At 42.3% G+C, this 27435-nt stretch overlaps 2 protein-coding genes across 4 annotated transcripts; both read left to right on the top strand.

Annotated features, from left to right (window-relative positions):
- The first annotated feature begins 78 nt into the window (after positions 1-78).
- Positions 79-3686, top strand: rps15 (ribosomal protein S15). Its single transcript, XM_033649654.2, has 4 exons — positions 79-217; positions 611-696; positions 1893-2127; positions 3526-3686. The coding sequence occupies exons 1-4, from the start codon at positions 215-217 to the stop codon at positions 3637-3639; spliced, it is 438 nt and encodes a 145-aa protein (XP_033505545.1). The 5' UTR covers positions 79-214; the 3' UTR covers positions 3640-3686.
- A 591-nt stretch (positions 3687-4277) lies between these two features.
- Positions 4278-27435, top strand: LOC117272056 (dipeptidyl peptidase 9). 3 transcript variants are annotated; one of them, XM_033650775.2, is made up of 21 exons: positions 4278-4415; positions 6955-7045; positions 7177-7415; positions 7666-7778; positions 10084-10257; positions 11905-12073; positions 12174-12284; positions 12648-12776; positions 12926-12987; positions 13091-13191; positions 14682-14859; positions 14986-15145; positions 15266-15345; positions 16615-16767; positions 17196-17331; positions 20283-20428; positions 20554-20700; positions 20816-20968; positions 22529-22671; positions 26032-26143; positions 26304-27435. In XM_033650775.2, the coding sequence occupies exons 2-21, from the start codon at positions 6990-6992 to the stop codon at positions 26394-26396; spliced, it is 2655 nt and encodes an 884-aa protein (XP_033506666.1). In that variant the 5' UTR covers positions 4278-4415; positions 6955-6989; the 3' UTR covers positions 26397-27435. The 3 variants fall into 3 exon arrangements, with proteins under 3 accessions (XP_033506666.1, XP_033506665.1, XP_033506667.1); XM_033650774.2 differs by having other exon boundaries at positions 11902-12073; XM_033650776.2 differs by having other exon boundaries at positions 4328-4415; positions 6955-7007; positions 11902-12073.

Raw genomic sequence — 27435 nt, 5'->3', positions numbered from 1 at the left:
ATTTCATTGAGACTCATCGGCCCGATAATAAAAAGGGACACGTTGGACAGAAACTCGACGCTGTACAAAACTGGAATTATTGTGCAACGGCACCACCTGCTGTTCACAACGGGGACCATTACCGGAAGACACCACCGGATGTTTGCCTTAAATCTCGCGATATGAGGCCTAACGAGATTTCTGCCCGTTCTTTTCTCCCGGAACTTCAGGCAAGATGGTAGGTGTTCAAGCGATTGTGAAGCAGTGAAAATACAATCTACATGCATCTGAACTATAAAGTCACTAATTATGACAGCTGGCTTTATCATCCGACTGTTACACACATTCCCTGACTAATAAGGAGAATATTGTTGCTCAGAATTTTAGATAAATATGTTAAAAGCGCCGTGTTAGCCTGAGCTATGGCCGCCTGTGGCTAAGCTAACCCGGGGTCTCTGAGTAGTCCGAACTTGTAGCTAAATATGACATAATTTAATGGCATTGTAGGTCTTGAGCGAGGGTTAATATGTAGTTTGGTAGATGTGTACAAGTGGCAACGAATACAGTTTTTGCTAGTCAGTAAAACCGTACGCGCTACATACTTAGCTGGAATGATGTCTCTCTTTTCCAGGCGGATACCGAGATCAAGAAGAAGCGTACCTTCAGGAAGTTCACCTACAGAGGTGTGGACCTGGACCAGCTCCTGGACATGTCCTAGTGAGTGAAACACTACTGGGGTTGACAACTGGTGCTGCATGATGGTCAGCTGGAGCCACTGTGCTGCTTTTCATGCCTTGCTGTTAAACTGACATCCTGCTTGCCAAAACTCTTAATTTTCTAGCCAGTGATGAAGTCGAGATTAACACTGTTGTACACAGTGGGAAATACTGTACGTCTTGGGTTCTTCAACTATATTGCAGCCAATAAAATGCAACAACTCAACATTATAGTCGCAACCGGTACAAAAACACCAGTCATCATTATCCAGTGGCTTTTCTGTCTTTGTCTATTATGTAAAATTGCTATATACAGGTATGAAGGCATTTTTAAATCTGTTCAATCTGCAACAAGGTACTCTAAATTTCCTACCAGAGGGCAGCAGCTCAGACTCTCTTTATGCAGAACATGAGATGTGTCAATGACAGCCCAAGGTCAGTGCTCAGCCCCTAAAAGGATGTTTTGTTGGGCCTTCATTATAATTGATAATGAGAAATTTACACACATTCCATCACATGAGATGATGTGCCATTTCGGAGATCAAAGTTTACCACTCATATCACTCATTCCTTATTCACAAGTTACACAGGCTCTCACAAAAGTGAACATGACACGATAAAACTCTATAGTTGCCGCTGCACCATTAGGGCTTGTCTCATTTCGATGTTTTGTGCCTCTTAGTTCTTCTTGTGACCCGGAGGTCGGTGTGAGTGTGCCATCTTGAAGGATGCGTCAACTTCTAAAGTGCATCTGGAGAAGAGGCATATGTGTATCATTTGTGGAGGTCTTTTCGGCTCCTGTGATGTATGAAAGTGGCGTGACACATAGGCGATGGTGCAGCTGTGCCACACATCATATTTAATTGACGTGTTAAAATGACAGCTCTGAAGTGCAGATGTCTCATTTTGTTAAATGCCCGATGCTGCCACTCCCCTCTCGTGTCACTTGCTTGCCTCCTCTGCTCACATGTCAAGTGTTGGGACTATGATGTGAGGAAAGGATTTGAGAATGTACAAACTGAGAAATGAGAAGAGGGGCTGCTACAGTTTGTCACTAATAATTCATGTAACAGTTATTTTTCTATATAGTCCAGTACTGTGCAGATATTCCAACAGCTTATTCTGTAAATTGTACAATGCACAACTATTATTCAGAGATAGCTAGGGGCCTCATTGATGTCCTCTTTGTCTTTATAGTGAGCAGCTGATGCAGCTGTACTGCGCCCGCCAGAGGAGGAGGCTGAACCGTGGCCTGCGCCGCAAGCAGCAGTCCCTCCTGAAGCGCCTGCGCAAGGCAAAGAAAGAGGCTCCCCCCATGGAGAAACCAGAGGTGGTGAAGACCCATCTGAGGGACATGGTCATCCTGCCTGAGATGGTCGGGTCCATGGTCGGAGTGTACAACGGCAAGACTTTCAACCAGGTTGAAATCAAGGTGAGGGGCTCAGAAAGCCTAAGTGTACATTTAACCCCAGCTCTGTTAGACAACCTGTTATTTTAGCCACATTCTTGTCAAAGGGTGTTGCTTGCAGTTGCAATGAAAGTTGACACTGAGGTCAAATGTAGAACATCATGGGAAGGAATTAAAAAAAAAAAAAGCACAATAAGGGCCGACTTATAGTTGTTGCATCTGTGTGACTGTGAGGGGCCGCTTTGTTCCACGTGGCGCAAGTGTCATCCTTTACCTGGATCCCTATGCAAACATCCATGTGCAGCCCATTTTTAGTGACCACGCACACTAGCTGCACAGGCTCCAATCTGTTGTTGCCCAGTCCAGTCCAAAACACCACAGTCAAGCCAACTGCAGTCACTGCTTTGAGGTTAAATTAGTTTTAAGTTGGATATTCAACACATTCACTCCGGGTCCAGCAGTGTCTTTTGTTTCACCCAGTGTTGGCAGTAGGACCGTAAGCTCACCTCCCAGCCCTCCCATTTCCTGCTGGGGGCTGACACAGACCCTCAGTTGTACTATGAATGGAACCATGTGTGCATTTGGAAAGTGTGTCTGAGCTATAAAGTGGGGTTATATTGCTTTTATATTCTGGCAGTTGGTCTCAGTTTGTAGCCATTCCATCATAATTCCTTGTCATTGTCAGAGTTGCATGTTGTCTACAAAGCCATTATCTCCCGTTAATTAATGTCACGGCAGTGGGCAGAACATTAAAGCTGTGAAAACTTTTATCTTGATGTGTATGAATTGTTTATTGAGCAGCAGTATGATGATGAAGATTGGGATTTGACAGGTCAGGTACTATCTGATGGTTCCATTATACACACAGAACTGTGGTTGACGAGTTGAGACACATGACAGGTTGTAGAGAGAAACCTTTACGCATTGGGAAACGGATGCATCATGAATAATGATTTTGGGCGATGGGCATGTCTTTGTGAATGACTGTGTTGTGTAAAGGTTTCCATTTATATCTGATTTGAGATATTCACTATGTGAAGAAAATGCCAAGTACAAGACAAGTTGGACATCTTGACCAAAAGAATGCTGTGTGTAAAATATGTGACTCTAAAACATAGGTGTTAACTTGAAATTTGTTATGGAGGTTTTTACGAAGTAATAGTGCTGAGAAATCATTGCCTACAAGACCAGACAATCTGATGGCATGGTTGTGTTTGCAGAGTACACTGATCCCTCAGTTCTTCAGTCAGAAGCCCTAATTAGAATTCTAGATATTCTTTTTATTTCTAAGAGCTGCCTAAATTGTACATTTTGCGTGTCAGACCTCAGATTACAATCAGCAGCGACTACATTCCTGTACACACACCTATACTTGGACCTAAGCCATTAATCTCATCACTAACATGTTTCCTCTCTCCACAGCCTGAGATGTGCGGTCACTACTTGGGTGAGTTCTCCATCACCTACAAGCCAGTCAAGCACGGTCGCCCCGGTATTGGAGCTACACACTCTTCTCGGTTCATCCCTCTGAAGTAGAATGACTGTATTTGTATAAATAATAAAAAACTGGTCTCGCCACAAAACTTGTCTGCTTTGCTTTCTTGAGCGTAATAGTTCAAAATAAAGATTAGATTAATTGCTTGTGTGTGGGGTATGATACTTGAAGCTTGAGCTGTTGACCTTTTGGGTTGTCTTCAATAATGGTATGGGTGGCTTCAAGAGAAATGTGTGGAAGAACACACAGAATATAGAAATACTTTTGTTTCAATCTGCTGTGTGACATCAAGAACAATTAATGAAATAATTTTCCTAAATGGAGAGCATGTAAAAATGAGGGCAGATGCACACCAGTGGGTTATAAGCATTGGTTTAATGGGAAAATACTGTTAACGTTATGATTTTTGGTGATTAATTGGTACCATTTCAACTGTTTGAATGGCGTAATGGTTAATTTGGGTGGAGCTTTACATATCTAACATTTGCCAGACAGGCTCAAGTTAATGTACAGTACAAGGGTATAAAAATGAAACTGTAAAACTAGTGTAAAGCAGGAATATCTGGACCGTCCTGCCACATACCGCGCAGCACTGACCGTCACTGACGACGCCTCAGAGCGGCAGTGCGACCCTGAAAACGCTCCGGTGTGTCACCTCCACCAGCGCTAAGGTTCCTCATTCCGATCTGAACGCCAGCTACATTTTGTGTGTGGCCGCTCTGGGCCATGGATACAACCTTTAGCAGTTGCACAATCTGTTTATTGCCACCAAGCTGATAAAATCTCAAACCTGGTTAAAGAAACAGTGGCCAGATTGGTAAGTATTCTTCTTAATTCCAGCTTGTTTGTTAGGGACGGTCGACTGAGCGTCTGTTTTTTTTCAGAAAACCAGTAACCGCTAGTTAGCGGCTCGCTAGCTTCAAGCTAGGTAGCTAGCTAACGGCAGTTAGCATCAGAGCGAAAATGACAGATCTGTCATGTCAAAATGTAGCTAAATAAGATTTTTTAAACATAGACACAGCTCGTTAACTGTCATTTTCTAACAGCTTAAGTGTTCGTCATTCACTGCCAAATGTAACTGACGTTAGTAACGATACCGTATGAAATGTTAACACAGATGAATTTGCCGGTATTTTTCCCCGGTGTGACTGAGTAGTTGAAATCCGAGAACAAAGATCTATTGTAGGCTAGCTAACTGTTCACATTAACGGTACCGGTGTTTTATTATTACACCAGACTTGTTCCCTCTTAAAACCACATTGCTATAGACTATTGAGGAACCTGCCGAGTTAAAGAGGACCTCTTCGTGTATAACATTATAAGCTGCAGTGTAATTCTTTCCATTTTAACACATTTTACACAATAACACCGAGGCCACGTTAAGTTAAAGTTTAATGTTCACGGGAGTGTTTCAGCTGAATACTACTACTGTTAGCAGTATAGACACTCCTCTTCTTGTACAGCCACACCAATACACAGATCTAACACTACATTTTGGTTAATCCACATTCATAAATCACCCATCAGTCCATTATCACACAGATATTTCCAGTAGATACCAGGTGACATCAAACCTGTGACACTGGTTATTGTTGAATTGACTCAAGCTGAGGTTTTATGCTTGTTTGTGTATCTGTTGTGAGCTCAGTTGTTCATGAACACAGATTAAAGCTGCCTTACTACAGTATCAGTGCCAGCCTAACGCTGACTTAAGAAAGGCACTTCAGTTATTTAGTGTATATGCTTTTTCCCACTGCTGTTTGCGTCATACTAATCCCTGACCCAACACAGAAGGATAAAGGAAGGAATGTGTAGTATTTTCCCTGAGACATATCTGTCCAACACATGACAGATTTAAAGTTCCAGTGTGTGGGATTTATGGGGATATAATGGCAGAATGGAATATAATGTAATATGTATGTTTTCTTAGTGTATAATCACTCGAAAATTACAATTGCATTTTCGTCACCCTAGAATGAGCTGTTTATATCCACATAGGGAGCGGGTCTTTGTCTACAGAGATTACTGTGTTGCTTGCCATGTTTTTACAATAGTCCAGAACGGACAAATCAAACAATGACTCAAGGTAGGGCTGTTTGCTTTTTGGTGGCAGCCACCCTATTTAGCAGCCCCTCCGCAATGAGAGTGTTGGTTAAACATTTTTTTTTTTTTTTTTTTTTTTACGTGGAATTGCTTTATTTTCCGTTTTTACCAGTTTAAATCTCCAGGTCCATTTTTTGAGAGGAAGAGACCTCTGCGGATAATTTGGTTTACTGTCCAAACCTCCTGTACGATGAACACTGAAGGATTTCTAACCGGGAGAAGTTTTAGCTGATTGCATTCTGCAATTCTAACCACTAGATGTCTCTAAATCCGCCAAAATCTTACACACTGCTCCTTTAACAGGAATTATGATACTTCGGCTAATTTTTAGGGATGCACGATAATAACGGCATGTCATCGGCCAATATCAGCTTTAGAATGGACAATCAGAATTGGCCAGTGTGTGTTTTCTTATTTTGCACAATGAGTGAATATTACATATATTGAAATGTATTGTATTTCATGTCTCCATCTGCTGGTGGGCCATCACAGTAAGAGTATGTATGCATAATATTAAGTTAATTCTACTACAGAAGAGACTTGATGATCACTAAAATTAGGTGGGGGAAAAAGTGGATATATCACTATTGGTTAATGGTAAAATGAGATGTTACGTATCAGCATGTTGGATATTGGCAAAATATCCAATATCATGCATCCCTACTAATTTTCACTCTGGTTGGTGGCATGTTTCAGTGTCAGTATACTTTAAAATCTTTATGAATGATTTTGTTTTCTCTCCTCTCCTTTGAGCACATTGTGTTGTAGTGTAAAGACTGATGTCATTGTAGAAACACTGTTGGACAATATGAGGAAAAAATGCGACACCACAGTTGAATATTGCAATAACGACATTACTTGCGATGCGTAAACAGATATTAAAGTACTCAGTCCTGCCTTTCTGTTGCTTTCAGTACACTGAAATTGAAACATTTTTTCATTGAACAGGTTGAACATTGAACTGAAGACAAAACTCACCAGTAATAAAGTATGACTGTGGCATTTTAAAGTGCAGTTTTCTAACTCATACTGTCTCTCAACTAAATCCCATTATCACGTAGTGCAGTATCGCAGTCTTTTGTGATGTGTTAATCATGCAAGTTGACATTGCAATGAAGATAGAAAAAACTATTTTGTGCAGCATGTATTTTTATCAGTCAAGGAGACTGGCAAAGACAAAAAATCAAACCTAGCTGCTGTTTATTTTCTTTTTTGGAATGTTGAATGACCTTAGTACTGTACTTTGCTCATAGGTTACAGAATCGGAGTGAGGTGTGTTGACCGGTGAATGCATAGAGTCAAGAAGGTAAAACTTTGTGACAATAAAGAGGGTATCTGTAAAAGGTACAGTATAGTGCTCATGGTTCATAATGTTAATTGCTCATTTAACTGCCTTGATGCATGTGAAGATGGATGAATAAAGAATTTAACCATTTCTGCACCACTTACCATTTCTTTCTTATGCCGACGTCCAGCTGTGTGACGGTGAGCATGACGGCTGTGGACGGCCTTTCGGACAGCACAGAGGTGGTGGAGATGGAGGATGTCCCGTCTCAGTTCTTTGTGGAGAAACACTCTTGGGAGGGCCTCCGCGACATCATCCACTGTAGCAGGAAGTACTCGGGCATGATTGCCAACAAGGCTCCCCATGACTTCCAGTTTGTGCAGAAGAAGGATGAGAACGGACCCCACTCTCACCGGTTGTACTACCTCGGTGAGCTGAGTGATGCTTGATGATGGGGCGCAGATCTCCTGCATCAGCCTATGATATGTATATTCTGTATGCTACTTCTCTGTGTTTCTTTCACAAGAACTCAGTCATGTTTTCCTGCTCTAGTCAGCAGAATATTATTGCCTCATGATATTAAAACAGTCACTGTGTCAAATGTCTCCCCCTCCAGTGAGCACAGCTTTTTTATTTGTTGTTGAAATTGCCTTTTTTTTCTTTCTTATGTGCTTATCAGGAATGCCTTATGGTAGCAGAGAGAACTCGTTACTCTACTCAGAAATCCCCAAGAAGATCCGGAAAGAGGCCCTCTTAGTGTTGTCATGGAAACAGATGCTGGATCACTTCCAGGTAAATTCCCCCCCTCTCATCACGTTTATGCAGTGCCAGTACCAAACAGCACAGTGTGATGTTTCTCACAACAACGGCTGCAACTAACAATTATTTTTATTTACGATTAATTTGTCAATTATTTTCTCGAGTAATCGATTAGTTGTTTGATCTATAAAATGTCAGAACGTGGCGAAAAATGTTGACCAGTGTTTCCCAGAGCTCACCATGACGTCCTCAAATGTCTTGTTTCATCCACAACCTGAAGACACTCAGTTTACTGTCATAGAGGAGTAGAGACCAGATAATATTCACATTTAAGAAGCTGGAATGAGAGATTTGACCTGAGTTTCATGTAATAATTTGACTGTAGCTTTACTTTAAAGCAAGTGTAACTTTGAGATAAGGAGTTCCTGGAGGTGTGGCACCATGGCTTTTTTTAAGGACCTGAGATATGTTCTGAATCTCGAAAGATTAAGCAGCCATGGTAAAAACTATGAGAGGAATGCTTGCACTGTACTTCCATTGTACGGTTATTTGATCTGGGGGGGAAGGGTCAGTTTAATATACAGTACAGGCCAAAAGTTTGGACACACCTTCTCATTCAATGCGTTTTCTTTATTTTCATGACTATTTACATTGTAGATTCTCACTGAAGGCATCAAAACTATGAATGAACACATGTGGAGTTATGTACTTAACAAAAAAAGGTGAAATAACTGAAAACATGTTTTATATTCTAGTTTCTTCAAAATAGCCACCCTTTGCTCTGATTACTGCTTTGCACACTCTTGGCATTCTCTCCATGAGCTTCAAGAGGTAGTCACCTGAAATGGTTTCCACTTCACAGGTGTGCCTTATCAGGGTTAATTAGTGGAATTTCTTGCTTTATCAATGGGGTTGGGACCATCAGTTGTGTTGTGCAGAAGTCAGGTTAATACACAGCTGACAGCCCTATTGGACAACTGTTAAAATTCATATTATGGCAAGAACCAATCAGCTAACTAAAGAAAAACGAGTGGCCATCATTACTTTAAGAAATGAAGGTCAGTCAGTCCGGAAAATTGCAAAAACTTTAAATGTGTCCCCAAGTGGAGTCGCAAAAACCATCAAGCGCTACAATGAAACTGGCACACATGAGGACCGACCCAGGAAAGGAAGACCAAGAGTCACCTCTGCTTCTGAGGATAAGTTCATCCGAGTCACCAGCCTCAGAAATCGCAAGTTAACAGCAGCTCAGATCAGAGACCAGATGAATGCCACACAGAGTTCTAGCAGCAGACCCATCTCTAGAACAACTGTTAAGAGGAGACTGCGCGAATCAGGCCTTCATGGTCAAATAGCTGCTAGGAAACCACTGCTAAGGAGAGGCAACAAGCAGAAGAGATTTGTTTGGGCCAAGAAACACAAGGAATGGACATTAGACCAGTGGAAATGTGTGCTTTAGTCTGATGAGTCCAAATTTGAGATCTTTGGTTCCAACCGCCGTGTCTTTGTGAGACGCAGAAAAGGTGAACGGATGGATTCCACATGCCTGGTTCCCACTGTGAAGCATGGAGGAGGAGGTGTGATGGTGTGGGGGTGTTTTGCTGGTGACACTGTTGGGGATTTATTCAAAATTGAAGGCACACTGAACCAGCATGGCTACCACAGCATCCTGCAGCGACATGCCATCCCATCCGGTTTGCGTTTAGTTGGACGATCATTTATTTTTCAACAGGACAATGACCCCAAACACACCTCCAGGCTGTGTAAGGGCTATTTGACCAAGAAGGAGAGTGATGGAGTGCTGCGGCAGATGACCTGGCCTCCACAGTCACCGGACCTGAACCCAGTCGAGATGGTTTGGGGTGAGCTGGACCGCAGAGTGAAGGCAAAGGGGCCAACAAGTGCTAAACACCTCTGGGAACTCCTTCAAGACTGTTGGAAAACCATTTCAGGTGACTACCTCTTGAAGCTCATGGAGAGAATGCCAAGAGTGTGCAAAGCAGTAATCAGAGCAAAGGGTGGCTATTTTGAAGAAACTAGAATATAAAACATGTTTTCAGTTATTTCACCTTTTTTTGTTAAGTACATAACTCCACATGTGTTCATTCATAGTTTTGATGCCTTCAGTGAGAATCTACAATGTAAATAGTCATGAAAATAAAGAAAACGCATTGAATGAGAAGGTGTGTCCAAACTTTTGGCCTGTACTGTAGTTCTGTCAGATATATTTCACAGTATATGTCCACACACTTAAATGTACATACCTAGCAAACTTGTACTTAAGAAAAAACATGTTTATTGTAATGTTATGCTTCTGATTTCCTGTTGGTTCTCTCAGGCTACACCGCACCAGGGCGCCTACTCTCGAGAGGAGGAGTTGCTGAGAGAGCGTAAACGTCTCGGAGCATTTGGTATCACCTCTTATGACTATCATGCCCAGACAGGCCTGTTCCTCTTTCAGGCCAGCAATAGCCTCTTCTACTGTCAGGACGGTGGCAGCAATGGGTTCATTGTGAGTACACTGCTGTTTTCTTTTTCAGTTTGGAATTTTTACACGCTCGGGACAGGTGTATTTCAGAGCATGGTAAAAGTCTGCAAGCACAAAATCGAACAGTGCAGCTGTGTGGTGTGTGTTCTGGGACTGGTACTTTGAAAATACCGATTTGTGTCCTATCTGAAGCACCCAACAGCAATTGTAATTTTCAATAATTTTGGCATCATGCTCACTGTGCAGTGTAACAGGTGTTATGGGAAGAAATGTGACCAATAGACCATATGACTTTTTTCTTTTGGTCAAGATCTTACTAGTTGATCTTTGTTCATTGACCTTGGATATAAATTAAAGCTCTGCTATAAACCCTGACTCTAAGAAACACATGACGAAGCATCTCTCTTGTCTCTCTAAATATGTTTCGGCAATCTATAGTCCGTGTAGCGTTATGTTATTTTTCTGTTTGTCACTGTTAGTGTTGTGAGCGGTCCGCTGTTATGCAGTTGGTTTGAATCAGGAATTCTGATCGAGATTGTTTTGAGTCCATCTTCAAATATGTGTGTACCTTCACATTTGTGTCTTTGATTAAGTACTTCATATTAGCCCTAGTCCTGTCAAGGTGTTTCTCTGATTTCGTCCACCCTTTGTAAATTCTCTCTCCAGCAGGGAGGGTGAATTCTGATGTGCCACCTCTAAATATTACACTCTGTTTGATTCAGAGTTTAATGTGGACACAGACAACTTTTCAGTTTCCCCTCTCCTAGCACGTTCAAGTGGTACTGTTGACCCTGCTTCGCTATTTCTACTTCTGGGGAGAGGAACTGCAAGGAACCTACAGTGACACTTTTTTCGGTAACTGGGGATAGCCACCAATGGCTAGCAAGGAAGCCAAAAGCACCACCCTCTTCCTTTGTTGGTTGCACAATGGCTGATGCACTTCCTTTGTATTGTAAATCAAGCCTTCATTTTCCAGCAGTCGACAGAATTGCACAGTAAAAGTGAGGCTTATAGGGAACCAATGAAATAATGGCAATAAAAGTGATCATCCGTGTGTGCACATAGCTGTCGATTTTCCATTGTGTAGCATTTAGGGGCATCTGTTGGCATAAATGGTATGTAATATTCATAACTGTGTCTTTATTAGTTTATAATCACCTAAAAATAATGGGCTGTTTAAATCCACACATGGAGTGGGTCCTCTTCCACAGAGTTTACCATGTTGTTCTACAGTAACTCAGACAGCTCAAGTCAAGCACAGGCTCAGTAGGGCTGTTCATGTTTCTGTGTCAGCCACTGTAATTCTCTCACACACAAGGCAACATGGGAAAAGTTTCAGTTCTGCAACTTATGCTAGGAAATGCTAGGAGAGCGGAAGCTTAAAAGTTGTCTGTTTCCACATTTAACTCTGAATAAAATACAGTGTAATATTTAGAGGTGGCGCATCAGAATTAATCCTCCCTACCGGAGAATTAAATTCACAAAGGGTGGCTGAAAACAGAGAAACACCACAACAGGAATTGACCTAATTGAAAGTAGTTTCCCACTTAATTCTACATGCTAGACCTTAAAGACAATACTTGCATCAAACAGGTCTCTCCTGTGTACTTGCATCACAGAGTCACTCTTCTCTTTGCCTTTGACTAAAATTGTGTGTGTTGGTTTTAGCAGTCTGCTCCTGTAAAGCCTGTGGAGATCAAGACCCAGTGCTCAGGGACCCGCATGGACCCCAAGATCTGCCCAGGGGACCCCGACTTCATAGCCTTCATCAACAATAACGACTTGTGGATAGCTCACATTAAGACTGGCGAGGAGAGGAGACTCACTTACTGCCACAAAGGTCTGAAGACAATAAAGTGTTGTTTAAATTTTCATGTGGGTTCTCATCATCCTCTCATATCGCGACATGGATCAGATTTCCTAATTAATTTTTTTTCCAGGTGTGGATAATGTCAAGGAGGACCCCAAGTCTGCAGGTGTAGCAACGTTTGTCATCCAAGAGGAGTTTGACCGTTTCACTGGCTACTGGTGGAGTCCCTCAGCAGTGGAAGGTATTTGTGTGATGCCTTCTAGCTGAAAAATGTTTTTTTTTAATTATGAAAAATTGTTAAAATCCTAGAATTTTGGGGCGTCGGTGGCTTAGTGGTAGAGCAGGCGCCCCATGTACAAGGCTGTTGCTGCAGCGGCACGGGTTCGAATCCAGCCTGTGGTCCTTTGCTGCATGTCATCCCCCCTCTCTCTCTCCCCCCTTCAAGCTTACCTGTCCTGTCCATTAAAGGCAAAATGGCAAAAAAAAATCTTTAAAAATCCTAGAATTTTACCCTCATCTGTAGGATTAGTTAATTTTGAATTTCCAGATGCTATTTTCTTTACACACTTGCCTCATATAAATGCTTTTCTTTCTCCTATGTCAGATGCTAATGGAGGTAAAACAGTGTACCTGCTGTATGAAGAGGTGGATGAGACGGAGGTAGAAATTATTCATGTTCCATCTCCAGCACTGGAAGAGCGGAAAGCAGATGCATACAGATATCCCCGCACAGGTTGGTGCTTTCTTTACACTGCACACACACACACACACACACACACACACACACACACACACACACACACACACACACAGGCTTGGATCAGTGAACTGGTGTATTGTCTTTTCTGTCATGTCACATTTTCCCTATTTCTTCATCTCTAGGTAGCAAAAATCCCAAGGCTACGCTCAAGCTGGCAGAGATCAAGACAGACCCTCAAGGAAGAGTGAGTGTTTAAGTGTTTTACTACCTTTCTTTGTCTTTTTTTTCCTCTCCTCCAAAATAATAATTAGGTGTTCCTAATGTGTGTTTATGGTTGTACTTAACAGATCGTGAGCACGCAAGATAAAGAACTGGTCGTCCCCTTCACCTCCTTGTTTCCCGGGACAGAATACATAGCCAGAGTAGGATGGACGAGTGACGGCAAATAGTGAGTGTTGCTGTGACTCTGTTGACTCGGTCACTGCATTTACACGCACACTAATAATCCACTATCATTCTGAATATGACAGTATTCCAACATAACATCTTGTTAACAGGAAATTTTCTGAATTAGGCCTTATTCCAAATGTAACATTTTCCAGTTAGGACATGTGGGATATACTTATATTATTCAGGTTTTAGGAGCATTCTTTGGACATGTATATGGCACATTGAGGGTATTACTGCAGTTTGTCACACACGATCTCTTGCCTGGTTATGGTCTGCTCTGTGCGTTATCATGGATGCATTGTACACAAACCCACAAGCTGACAGTTTAAAAAGCTGGTATAGAGATGCATGCCAAAAATAAAATCCCACATTTCTGGTTGGAAGGAGAAACACACCTGCTTTTAAACAGTAGCTGATTTCCCATATGAAGAAGAAGAATCATGGAGCACACAACAGGAGATTGTCTGTGTCAGAAGTGTTCTCACCTACTGGAAATCCTCTGTTTGGTTTAGGCGAGGGGTGGCACCTGGACCATGACGTCAATTACACCACAGTCACATAGCTGGTTTGTAATTTAGTCGTAAACAACAGTTTCCTGCCGTTCCTTGAATTTGTCTGTCAAATTCAGCTTCGGCCCTCACTGACAGAAATTCCTGAATCTCGCCATGTCTCCAGTCAGAGATTTTCGTTGCCATCTTTGTGTAAAGATACTTTATTCTTCACCCTTGGTTGTTTGTTTTCTTCAGTTTCACACAAGCTGCATGATAGGAAAGTCATCAATGCACCCCCTCGCTCACTGTTACTTCTCCAGACAGTGACCTGCTCTATTCACACATGAGCTCAATCAGACATTACACGGACTTTGTACTAGGGAGCTGGCAGAATAAAGTTTGTTTAATGTTGGATTCAACTGATTTGGACATTTGTGGATTCACATAGAGCTCCTCTGGGTACTATGAAGATAATTTCAGGTTTGCAGTGCATGTGTGAAAGGGTGCACTTATTACAATGCCAACCTTTTCAAGAAGGTGGTTGAAGGAATGAAAGAGGGAGGCTGTGTTCGCAGAGATGAACATGTCTGCTACACGTGGAAAAGTTAGAAAAAGAAATCCTATTTTGACATAAAGAAGCAAAGTGGCACAAGCGGGTCCAGCTGTATAGTCATTTTCATTAGCCGTATAAATAGCTCAGTAGGAATATTGTCTTTTTTCAGAATAAAGGACAAAAAAATAATATTTTGTGCATGTAAACTTAGTCTATGATGTTAAAATAAATCAGCACCAAATGGTATACAGCTTGATAATGGGACTAAAATTGTGGATACATGTGGACACAGATAATATTCTCTTCACTATTTAAACAATTGTAATGTAAATTGCCAAAACATTTATGTTACTTTGCATATAAGCAGAGCAGTTGTTTCCATATTCAACTGTTTTTTCTGTTTAAAGCAATCTGTTGAGTTTTGTTTGCTCTGTCCCCCCCTAGTGGCTGGGCAGTGCTCCTGGACCGCAGTCAGAGGAAATTACAGCTGGTCCTGCTGCCTCCGGCTCTCTTCATCCCTGTCACAGATGACCCAGCTCAGAGGCAGGAGAGTCTGGAGGCTGTGCCCAGTAACACACAGCCATATGTAATCTATGAAGAAACCACCGACGTCTGGATTAATGTATGTCTCTCTACATGGTCCACTATTTGTCCACCTCAAAACTAATGTTTGCCTTGTCCATAACACATTGTTATGGTTGGGGATGCTGTAAAGATTCAGTGACTGACTGATCTTCTCTTTCCGCAGGTTCATGATATATTCTATCCCTTTATTCAAACGACAGAAGATGAGTTTACATTCATTTGGGTAAATGAGTCTAAAACAGGTTACAGCCATCTGTATAAAATCACATCTCTGTTACAACCGGGCTGCTACCACTGGACGGAGGACTACCAACACATAGAGGGTGAGAGATGAGGAGATGCTCCTGCCTTTACTTAAAAGCATCCTATCAAATAATCTCGGTGTACGTCAGAGAGTTCGGTATGTCAAGGAGCATGTGGATTGTGTTATCTGTTTTCTGCAGGAGACTTCAAATGTGCAGTCAAGGAGGAGGTTACATTGACCAGTGGAGAATGGGAAGTGCTGGCAAGACATGGCTCCAAGGTCAGACAAAGTCTGTCAGTGCTGGATATGTAGATTCTCACCTAGAGTGCATTCAGAAATTATTCAGACACTTAGGCATATTTTATTCTGTTGACTTTACTCCAGCAACAAGGATTCTGAGAATACAGTCCTGACTCTCAGCTGTAATTTGAGGGCATTAACATCTACATCAGATGTTCAGATGCTCAGAACCATTGTGCGGCCGCATTCTCCAAAAATTAGGGGACTATGTATAAAAAAAGTCCTATAATTGTTAAATCACTCATCCAGTTTGGATTAGGCTTTCCGTTATCCAGTAATCCAGTAATTCCCATTTTTTTAAAACAAGAACACATGTTGAAGATATATTTAAATCTCTCCGATCATAATGTCTTGTAAGAATAATGCTGTCAACTTGGCGCCTTTGATTTTATGTCGACAGCTGTACACTTCTCTGCTGCAAAAAAGCATAAGAAGTAAAATGATATGAGCCAGCAATGTTTTTTTACATCTGTTTTCAAAGAGTTTTTATTCTATATAAGCCTTGCAGTTCCTTCTCATAGCAAACCGATACTCTCCCAAACTGTGCGGTGCAGAGTATGGAAAACTCGTGCCTACAACATCGTTCTTCACCCATCTGCATCTGCGTCATTAGAAAATGTCTGATTTGCACAGGCAGGCGAAAACCTGCTGCACAGGACACCCTCATAGGACTGTGTGTGATGGTGTGACATCCCTTTGGCTATGCAGACACTTGAGACCCTTGGGGATGCATCAAGCATAAATCAAGCATTACTTGGCCACCAAAGCTGACTCTGATTTTGATTTTATTAATTGTTTTTAATCTCAACAAACACAGATTATATTGACATCATATTGGACCTGCATTAATCTCAAACTCTGTTAAAACCAAAAGACAATTTGGAACAGCCTGGTAGCTTACCTGGTAGAGAGTATACCATTAAGGCTGAGTCCTTAGCACAGCAGCCTGGGTTCTGGTCGGCCTTAGGGCCCTTTGCTACAGCTCTTCCCCTCTCTCTGCCCTCTTTCACATCTTTCTCACTATCACAATAGCATAAAAAAATAACTAAAAATATATCTTAATAACTTAAGGACACAAATTAAACCTCAACCTTTAAAATTTTATTTTAATCCAGTGTGCTGAACTGCAGAGTTTGTAAATGTTCAATGTCAAAACATAAGTAATATATAACAGTACCTCTTTGTATCGTCCCTTGGCCTCACTATTATTGCCTTTTTCATTTTTCTTTCACTTCTCTCCTTTGCTAGATCTGGGTGAACGAGGTGTCAAAGTTGGTGTACTTCCAGGGCACCAGAGACACTCCTCTGGAGCACCACCTCTACGTAGTCAGCTATGACTCACCTGGAGATGTGGTCAGACTAACCAAGCCTGGCTTCTCACATAGCTGCTCTGTTAGTCAGGTAAAACCATTCATTTGATTACTCACTCGTCCAAAGACTGACAAGCTACTGAAGTAACACAGACAGTGCAGATTGTAGTGTGAGTGCAGCAAATGGAAGATTTGGAATAGTTTCTGGCAGATCAGAGAGGCCGCTTTACCTGCTTAAGAACAATGAAAGTTAAAGCCTCTTTGAAACCCTAGGAAAGCTGTCACAGGGATTGTTTTGATAGTCTGCAGTATATGGGATAAATGTTCTCTGGCTGTCAGGCGTATTTTACACCGGCGGTAGCTCATGTTAGGCTTCTCAACACAGATCCTTGTAGCATATGGTGTAGCATTGCAATTGTATCCCCTCCTCCCTCAGCCTCTCCATTCCTTTCTTGTCTGTTACAGCGTTTCCCTGTCTACCTAATGTTTTACATCTCTGTCCTCTCTTTCACTCTGCAGAACTTTGACTTTTTTGTCAGCCACTACAGTAACGTGAGTACGCCTCCGTGTGTTCACGTCTACAAGCTGACCAACTCAGAAGGCGACCCACTACACATGGTACCTGAGTTCTGGGCCAGCATGATGGAGTCTCCAGGTAAACAGAATGTGTACAGTAGCTTCCTGATTGCAAAATATGCAAAGTTTGTATTGGCGTAATTGGGTTTTCTTAGAGAGCAGACCGGCCAAGTTTGAAGGTTGCCCAACTGTCTGTGGTTTTATTTTTGGAACAATCAATAGAGCTGAGTCTGTGGGGGAAAGTTGAGGTCTGGCTTTGATTAAATCAAGGACAACCAGTTCGATCCACAGCAGCGTCCTCCAGACAGTCCCAACCACAATCAGATGATGTGGTGCTCAAACATTTTCGACATCATGAGCGATTTGTGTCAGGGGTGATTAACGTTTATGATTCATTAAAAGTACCAGAAGTGAGAAGGTTAGGGTTAGTTACTGCATTGTTTATGAGTGTTTCTGCCTTGGTGGAAGTGCCAGCTATTTAGGCTGGCATTCTCCCTCCCTTCTGCTCACTGCATGACACTGTTTTGAAAATCCCTTTTGCTACGGGAAGTGACAACAGCAACCTCAACCTGTCTCCTAAGACTCATGTTAGATGTTGATCCGTTTTCTGGTACGGCCAGTACAGATCCATTCCACTTCACACGAGCCTCTCTGATATTGTAATAATAATAATGATGTTCTGCTATTAAATTATGTATTATTACAGCTATTAAACTAGGGATGCACCGAATATTCGGTAACCAAATATATTCGGCCGAATATTGCAAAAAACCACACATTCGGTATTCGGTGGAATAATTGAAAAGCAAGGCCGAATAATAGCGGTGTGTTTTGATGACGCAATCAAACAGTGTGCGGTGACGGATGGAGTAAAATGTCAGCAGTGTGGCTATATTTCAATGTGTTGGAGAGTGATAGAAGAAAAGCGGTTTGCAAAGAATGTAATACTGAACTAGAGTAGTGTTGCAGGGTATACTGGTACCAACGGTAGACAGCGGTACTAAAACACCACTGTACATATGATACCATAATGTTGGAGTACCGTAGTATTATGGTACCTCAGGTACCACTACTGTGGGATAAGTTCAAAGTCCAATCACAAGAGGGTGAGTGTCCATGCGCCGTCCAATAACGGTGCGCGCTAGCCACCTGGCACTCGATATGCCGCTGCAGTGGTTTGTATCCAGTGACATTTCAGGTATTAGCTGAGCTACTGAGTATCTTTGAACAGTGAAAGTTATTAATAATTTATTTTTACTTGTAGGTTAGATTTGTTTATATATGCTACACTGATCTGTTTTCCACAGAGTTCTATGGTGCGAGCATTTTACTCGCATTTGCGACTAAAAATAGTTTTGTGCGAGCAAAAGAAATCATTCAGGAGCATGGTGTGCGAGTACAGATTTCAACCAGCAGCAGAAACGAAAGGCGAATCCTGCCGGTTGTGGGTTGAACGGGGGTCATGACTGCCAAAAAGTACCTGGACAGCTGAGCCGTGGCGGCACACAGGTATGTGACGTGTCAGAGGAGAAACGAGACGTTCACATTTCTCTCTTTGTGGCAGGTAACGGTCCACAAACCTCACCGCACTTTAGGGACTGTTCTTAACTTGTCAGGGGAGGAGGGTGGCTGGTTGATTTTTATTTTATTTATTTATTTTATTTTGATCCCCCCTATGTTAATCACTTAATGATGCCATTTTTGAAGTATGAATAAGTCAATAAGTAATTTATTCCATTGAAATATTATTGATGTATTTTAGAAAAGTGATTTATCTTTTATAAATGACAAAAGGCACATTGGCCTCATTTTTGCTGTGGTATTGTGATACTACTCAGAACCATGATATTTTCACTGGTATCGTACCGTGGATCCCAATTTTGCTACCGTGACAACACTAATCTGGAGGGAGTTCATCTGCAAAAACTAATGAAAAACTAAACAACGGCATTTGGTATTCGGTCCTTGGTATTCGGCCAAGCGTTTAATTTTATTCGGCTTCGGCCACACATTTTCATTTCGGAGCATTCCTATATTAAGTGTTTTGTTTTTTGTTTTTTTTTAACGATTATTTCTGGGCGTTTTGCCTTTAATGGACAGGATAGTGTGTGAAATGGGGGAGAGAGAGGGTGGGGGGACGACATGCAGCAAAGGGTTGCAAGCCGGAGTTGAACTCGTGACCGCTGCAGCGAGGCATCACCTCTATACATGGGGCGCCGGCACTATCCACTACACTACCGACGCCCCACCATCAGTGGTTTTAACGGGTCCACTGAGCTTATAGTCAGGCTTCACACACAGAGCACTGATTATCAAATTATGTTCATCTTTTTTATCAGTAAAAGTTTAATCACAGTCGACATACATGTGGTTTTAATGGCATGTCCTTTTGCAGAGACATTTAATGACAGTGCTCACCTCTCCATGTGCAAATGTTGACCAAAACAAGTTCACATCTAATGAACTTGTGAACACTAATTTGCAAGGCAGCGTTGCTGCGTCCTGGGCTTAGTATGTCAACAAGCCAGAGCATTATTTCCCCCTATAGCAGAATGATAATGTGTGCTGCCAGACCTTTCTCTAGGGCTGACATACAGTTTTGTAGAGGTAGGTCTGGCTACACGAAATTACTGCCACCCTAACACAGGGCCCCCACCCCCAGAGTCACTGTGCATGATGGTGCTATCAATTTTATAGTAAACACCCTATTGTGGAAGCAGAAGAATGGTGCTATATATGGTGCTGGTTTCAGAATTAAAATGTCTGCTGTGAAGGAAAAATTCACCTGTGCCCCAGTGCTCAAAGATGACATACTACAGTATTGGTTATAGAGTATCATGAATTTTCCATAAGAAAATGTGATGCAATCTGTTGCTAAATCAGTCAAGTATTGTTTTCATTCACTAAATACACTCCATTGAGCTGAAATACAATTTGTGTGTGTGCATTAGTGTTTGGAGTTGACCCACAACCTCTGATAGTTTTAGAACATGTAAAGCTAATGACTGTATGTGTTAATATGTCTTCCAGGTTGCCCGGGAGATTACAATCCACCTGAGATTTTTGACTTTCCAGGGAAGTCGGGCTTCCAGCTTTATGGCATGGTGTACAAGCCCCACAACCTGCAGCCTGGCAGGAAACACCCGACTGTGCTCTTCGTGTATGGAGGCCCACAGGTCAGTGGATGTATACAGTTTTGTCTGGGTCTGTCATATGTTTGTGTTCACAAAATGTTCCTTTGAAATTGTTTTGTGTAAATTAAAAAACAAATGAGGATAATATTTTGTGTATGTGTACTCAGGTGCAGCTGGTGAACAACTCCTTCAAGGGGATGAAGTACCTCCGTCTGAACACGCTGGCCTCTCTGGGCTACGCTGTAGTCGTCATTGATGGGAGGGGTTCCTGTCAGAGGGGCCTTGAATTTGAAGGAGCACTGAAAAACAAAATGGTAAAATGAGAGTCCGATAATAAAATGAATTCAGGTGGAGAGCTGAATTTTAATTTAACATGAACTTAAAGACACGTCAGGTTAAATAACACTCTTATTGCCCTCGTCTCTTCAGGGTCAGGTGGAGATTGAGGATCAGGTGGAGGGGCTGCAGTATGTGGCGGAGAAGTTTAACTTTGTGGACCTGAGCCGTGTTGCCATTCATGGCTGGTCCTATGGTGGTTTCCTCTCTCTCATGGGCCTCATCCAGCGACCCAATGTCTTCAAGGTTAGGAGGCTTTTTAGTCCTTCGACCCTTTTTTTCAAATCTTTAAACCACACACACTCTATCAGTGAGCATTCTCTGCCGTAGAGAAGGAATTAAGAAATCCTAAGTTAGTGCTTATTTTCTGAAGTCTGATGTCTCAAAGCTGAACTTGTGATGTAGTTGCAGCTTATATCCACATGGTGTCAGTGTTGTACAATATGTTGGCTAGTAACCTTTTCAGTGAGGACATCTGCAGACGCATCCCTGCGCTTAATAATAATAATAATAATAATAACTTTATTTATATAGCACCTTTCAAAAACGAGTTACAAGGTGCTGTACAACAGAGATAAAACATATCACATACAATACAATTGCCAGCATAAAAAAACACCAAGAGAAATAAAATTGGCCTTAAAAAATTAACTTAAAAACACCCATCCCCAACAAAGTAAACATACAGTACAGCAATAATAAAACAGGATTAAGAGAAGGCCAATCGATAAAAGTGAGTCTTTAGAAGAGGTTTAAAAGAATCCACTGAGCTTGCCTGCCTGAGATCGCCGGGCAGGGAGTTCCACAGCTGCGGAGCACGGACAGCGAAGGCCCGGTCACCTTTTGTGAAAAGACGGGACCTTGGGACCATAAGCAAAGCTGAGCCAGCGGATCTCAGGCAGCGTTCAGGTTTGTAGGGTAAAAGCAAGTCACAGATATAGGCAGGAGCCTGACCGTTTAAGGCTTTAAAAACAAGTAGTAAAATCTTAAAATCAATTCTAAAACTCACAGGCAGCCAGTGGAGAGCAGCAAGGGTTGGAGAGATGTGGTCACTTCTCTTTGTACCTGTTAAAAGCCTGGCAGCAGCATTCTGAATAAGTTGCAGTCGACGGATGTTTCCCTTGCTAATCCCAGAGTACAGAGCATTACAGTAATCAAGCCTTGAGGAGATGAAAGCATGGACAACCTTCTCCAAGTCAGTGGAAGAGAGGAACGGTCGGATTCTTGCTAATTGTCTCAGCTGCCCAAAACATGATTGTACTACCTTTGTTATCTGTGAATCAAAAGATAGTTCTGAGTTGAGGATGACACCAAGATTTCGAGCCTCTTTCTGGATGCTAAAAGTAGAGGAGAGACTTTCAGGATTGCAGGTGCTGGAGCTAGATGGGGTGAAGATGATAACCTCTGTTTTTGACTCGTTTAGTTGGAGAAAGTTGTTAGACATCCATGTTTTTATATCTGTCAGGCATGAGAGAGCATGGGAAACATCTGAAGAGCCAGGTTTCAGTGGTACATATAACTGTGTGTCATCCACGTATAGATGAAAATTTATGTTGTGCCTTTGAATAATTCTTCCCAGGGGTAACATCTTACAGCTTAGGGGTTGAAAGTTTATTTTTGTACCAGTGCTTTTTTTGCCAAATGTAACTGAGCTGCAGCATCAGAATATTCCATATTATAAAACAGTCACTACCTCCCTCCTGTACCATATGTTTGGGTTGCTCTCTGCAAAATGACACTTTTTAACAGTAAAGATACCGTTTTATTTATTTTACATTCTTTCCTATTTGATTGTGTCTCTGCCAGCTGGCTATAGCAGGTGCTCCTGTGACTGTGTGGATGGCCTATGACACAGGCTACACAGAGCGCTACATGGATGTGCCTGAGAACAACCAGCAGGGCTACGAGGAAGGCTCTGTGGCACTGCATGTGGACAAGCTGCCCAGCGAGTCAGTATACACCCTTATGCAGACACTTTTTTTATTTTAGTGCTTGAAACTTCTAAATATGTCAGTATTATTGCAATCAATTTAATCATACTGCATGTCCTGTGTAATTGCATACAGTACAGGCCAAAAGTTTGGACACACCTTCTCATTCAATGCGTTTTCTTTATTTTCATGACTATTTACATTGTAGATTCTCACTGAAGGCATCAAAACTATGAATGAACACATGTGGAGTTATGTACTTAACAAAAAAAGGTGAAATAACTGAAAACATGTTTTATATTCTAGTTTCTTCAAAATAGCCACCCTTGGCTCTGATTACTGCTTTGCACACTCTTGGCATTCTCTCCATGAGCTTCAAGAGGTAGTCACCTGAAATGGTTTCCACTTCACAGGTGTGCCTTATCAGGGTTAATTAGTGGAATTTCTTGCTTTATCAATGGGGTTGGGACCATCAGTTGTGTTGTGCAGAAGTCAGGTTAATACACAGCCGACAGCCCTATTGGACAACTGCTAAAATTCATATTATGGCAAGAACCAATCAGCTAACTAAAGAAAAACGAGTGGCCATCATTACTTTAAGAAATGAAGGTCAGTCAGTCCGGAAAATTGCAAAAACTTTAAATGTGTCCCCAAGTGGAGTCGCAAAAACCATCAAGCGCTACAACGAAACTGGCACACATGAGGACCGACCCAGGAAAGGAAGACCAAGAGTCACCTCTGCTTCTGAGGATAAGTTCATCCGAGTCACCAGCCTCAGAAATCGTAAGTTAACAGCAGCTCAGATCAGAGACCAGATGAATGCCACACAGAGTTCTAGCAGCAGACCCATCTCTAGAACAACTGTTAAGAGGAAACTGCGCGAATCAGGCCTTCATGGTCAAATAGCTGCTAGAAAACCACTGCTAAGGAGAGGCAACAAGCAGAAGAGATTTGTTTGGGCCAAGAAACACAAGGAATGGACATTAGACCAGTGGAAATCTGTGCTTTGGTCTGATGAGTCCAAATTTGAGATCCTTGGTTCTAACCGCCGTGTCTTTGTGAGACGCAGAAAAGGTGAACGGATGGATTCCACATGCCTGGTTCCCACTGTGAAGCATGGAGGAGGAGGTGTGATGGTGTGGGGGTGTTTTGCTGGTGACACTGTTGGGGATTTATTCAAAATTGAAGGCACACTGAACCAGCATGGCTACCACAGCATCCTGCAGCGACATGCCATCCCATCCGGTTTGCGTTTAGTTGGACAATCTTTATTTTTCAACAGGACAATGACCCCAAACACACCTCCAGGCTGTGTAAGGGCTATTTGACCAAGAAGGAGAGTGCTGGAGTGCTGCGGCAGATGACCTGGCCTCCACAGTCACCGGACCTGAACCCAATCAAGATGGTTTGGGGTGAGCTGGACCGCAGAGTGAAGGCAAAGGGGCCAACAAGTGCTAAACACCTCTGGGAACTCCTTCAAGACTGTTGGAAAACCATTTCAGGTGACTACAGCTTGAAGCTCATGGAGAGAATGCCAAGAGTGTGCAAAGCAGTAATCAGAGCAAAGGGTGGCTATTTTGAAGAAACTAGAATATAAAACATGTTTTCAGTTATTTCACCTTTTTTTGTTAAGTACATAACTCCACATGTGTTCATTCATAGTTTTGATGCCTTCAGTGAGAATCTACAATGTAAATAGTCATGAAAATAAAGAAAACGCATTGAATGAGAAGGTGTGTCCAAACTTTTGGCCTGTACTGTACATATTTGTACATGTTTAATTATGACTGCAGGGCACTTCCTGTTTCCTGTTGAGTCAGGCTTTATATACTTATAGACTTTGTCACGTAATTAACAGTTTGGTTCATTCTGTTTTCCACATGGGGATGTCGTTCTTTCATCATATATTTTTCTTGGGAATCATTCTCATCTTTGACCTAAAATGAACTTTGAATCTTTTGCACTTAAAGCTTTGCTTCAGGAAAATGTGTACGTACCTGTGTGGCTGCTATTTTTTTTAAAATGTACTTTCAGGTCTGTACATGTTGGTAATGTGCTCCTTCCATTGCTAAATTAGATCTCTTCACTCTTTTTATAACAACAGTTATTAAAATCTGGAAAGGTGAAATTAGATTCGAAGTGACAGGTTAAGTGACAGTAAGCCAGTTTTCAGGGACTAAAAAGCCCTGAGGGCCCGACTGCATGTCAGAGCACTGCTCTCAAACTGAAGAGTCTCTGACGCTCTGCAGGTGCAGCATTTCAGCTTTCTGTAAATTCTATGTTTGCATGAGGGATTTTCCCGTTTAAAATCATGAAGGAATGTGGAGTCTTTCACTGTTTGGCAAAGTGTTAATGCACTGTATGTCTTACTATTGTATGGGAGCCTATCATATTGTAACTGTACGTGTGTTCAGACCAAACAGTTCTGGTGACCCCCTGAGGGAACCTGCCCACTGGGGAGCTCCCCCGACAACCATATACCTTCATGGGCTTTTTTTCTGTTAGCATTCACACCCCCAGTAGAAACAATAAGCTGTTGTTTGTGTTGTTTACACAGCTGCCTGGTATTTAAAAATGGTGGTTGCCAGTGCTGCAGCAGCTCATGTGATCAACCAAACAACAAACACTTTAGGTCATTTAAGGATCCTCTTGTTCTGGGAGAGAAGTTACTCTGAAGAAGGTGCTAAAAAGTCCCTCAAACTGCATTTTAAGAAGTACAATCATTCCTAGTTCTTGTGGTGCGGACACAAAAGCCCCTTTTACACTGCCTCTTGGAGGTAGGAATCTTGCACCTTTATTCCGCCTTGCCCTTCTGTGTTAAGGGTATGACAGCATGATGGGGGACAGAGTTGAGTCACCTTAAAACCAACAGCGGAGGTAGTAACAGGGCTGAAACGATGTCTGTGTAGACATCGTTTAGACAAACGTGACATTTTCACGAGGTTGTGTGCGCCAGGAGATTTAAATCGCAGCTAGAAGCAGTTAGCAGCTAACTCGAAGAAGAACGGCAACCAAATATGTCTGCAGATTGCGGGGGGAAAAGGTTGACCGGGAACTCCTTGCCATCCGAGCAGAGGTTCAGGTCAGCCGCTATAAAGCAGGGACGGCCCATGATTGGTATTGCAATGTTATGCCATTGTTACCATTTGGAAAGCGCTAGCCAACATGTACGTTATACACTAGAGGGTAGTGCTGTTGTGTTACGTCACGCCTCTTCTGCTTCTGGACCTCCGGCATGCTATCTAAAGGTCTAAGGTCTTTGTTAAGGCCCAATCATTAGATCTCGTGTAAAAAGGGTTAATAAAAAGGGGGGTTCTTAAGACTATGGAAAAAGTCCCTCCAGTCTGAAAACACCTCATGTAATCCTTGTCATTCCAGGCCCAACCGTTTGCTGATTCTCCATGGATTTCTAGATGAGAATGTGCACTTTTTCCACACCAACTTCCTCGTGTCACAGATAATCCGTGCTGGGAAGCCCTACCAGCTTCAGGTTAGCATCACAAGCTTCACTCCACCCACAAACACATCTTAATGACATTGCCATATGAAATCTGTCCATGCTAGGATGTTTTACCAATGCAGTGGTTACAGGATACATACATGTAGTACACATCAGTCTGTAATGTGGTTTCCCTGTTTTAATTTCCCAGGTATACCCCAACGAGCGACACAGTATTCGCTGCCCTGAGTCTGGAGAGCACTACGAGATAATGCTGCTGCACTTTTTACAACAATACCTCTGAAACAAGACAACAAGGGAGGAGTGAAGTCCAGTTTCCCCTCTGTCCTCCTTCACCCCTCAAGCTCACCGCCCATCTTTACTCTGCCTGACCTCTCTAGCCCAACCCTCCCAGTCTCCAACCGCTCACCCCGTTATCGAGAGACTATCAGACACTGCAGCCACAAGCCACTCTCTCCTATGACCCAGTCACCAAACTCCTCCACTATACTTCCCTCTTTTGCTCTCTCTGTCTTTTGTTCTGTTACTGGCTTGCTCACTCTGTCTCCTCCATGCCCCCCCCACCCCCTTCTGTGTACAGTCTGGGGTATGGTTTACGAGCACAGAGATTCGGTGTCTCACCCTGAAAGCTGAACAAAGACAAGGACATATGGAGAAATATTTGCAGGCTGTGTCACATTGACTCATCGCTCACCCATGTCCTCATCTCTGCTACCATGATGGGTTTTTGCCAAATGTTATTGTGTTGTCCCCCCTCCCCCCGCTCCACCTGTTTTATTCGCTTGAGTCAGTGGTAGGAACGGGGTTACAGTTCACAGATACAAAAAGGAATCTACACATGCAGACGTGAGCTCACACACCATACATATGTAAAATACACTTTGTCTACATACATTTACAAGCACACTCAGAGAACTGCAATATCCACACACTGTGACTCTGTACCTTGCAGCTGGTGTAACGATGAAGAAAGGAAGACAACTGAGACTCTTCCTCTGTCCACTTGTTTTAAGTGTGTGTTGTTTAAAATAAAATATTTTATGGATTTTTATTCTTTTTTTTAATGAGTGCTGACGAGACCACTCATTGATACTTTTGCGTCGTTCTCCCCCCTCACATCACACTGCTCGAGATGTCTGCTTGCCTTCTTAACACATAATTTATATTTGCCAAAGTACCTCTTGACTCCTGATCATGCTGGTATTTCCTTTTTTTACTGCAATAAAGACAACAGGAGGGTGAGCACTGGAGTCTTACAACAGCTTTGTACCACCGGAATACAATTTGTACATGATAATGAATAAATGTATGAATCAATCACA

This window comes from Epinephelus lanceolatus, chromosome 12 (assembly GCF_041903045.1).
Source record: "Epinephelus lanceolatus isolate andai-2023 chromosome 12, ASM4190304v1, whole genome shotgun sequence".
In the NCBI taxonomy this organism is placed as follows: Eukaryota; Metazoa; Chordata; class Actinopteri; order Perciformes; family Serranidae; genus Epinephelus; species Epinephelus lanceolatus.
Note: the sequence above shows the minus strand (reverse complement) of the source record. Positions and strands in the feature narration are given on the sequence as shown.

Bases quoted from the DNA above. Each gene is read 5' to 3' on its own strand.
- LOC117272056 (XM_033650774.2), top strand. From the start codon at position 6,990: ATGCATAGAGTCAAGAAGGTAAAACTTTGTGACAATAAAGAGGGTATC. The intron at 20,429-20,553 runs GTCAGTGGATGT...ATGTGTACTCAG, and splicing joins TCGTGTATGGAGGCCCACAG to GTGCAGCTGGTGAACAACTC. The intron at 20,969-22,528 runs GTTAGGAGGCTT...TGTCTCTGCCAG, and splicing joins AGCGACCCAATGTCTTCAAG to CTGGCTATAGCAGGTGCTCC.
- rps15 (XM_033649654.2), top strand. The intron at 697-1,892 runs GTGAGTGAAACA...TTGTCTTTATAG, and splicing joins CAGCTCCTGGACATGTCCTA to TGAGCAGCTGATGCAGCTGT. The intron at 2,128-3,525 runs GTGAGGGGCTCA...CTCTCTCCACAG, and splicing joins TCAACCAGGTTGAAATCAAG to CCTGAGATGTGCGGTCACTA.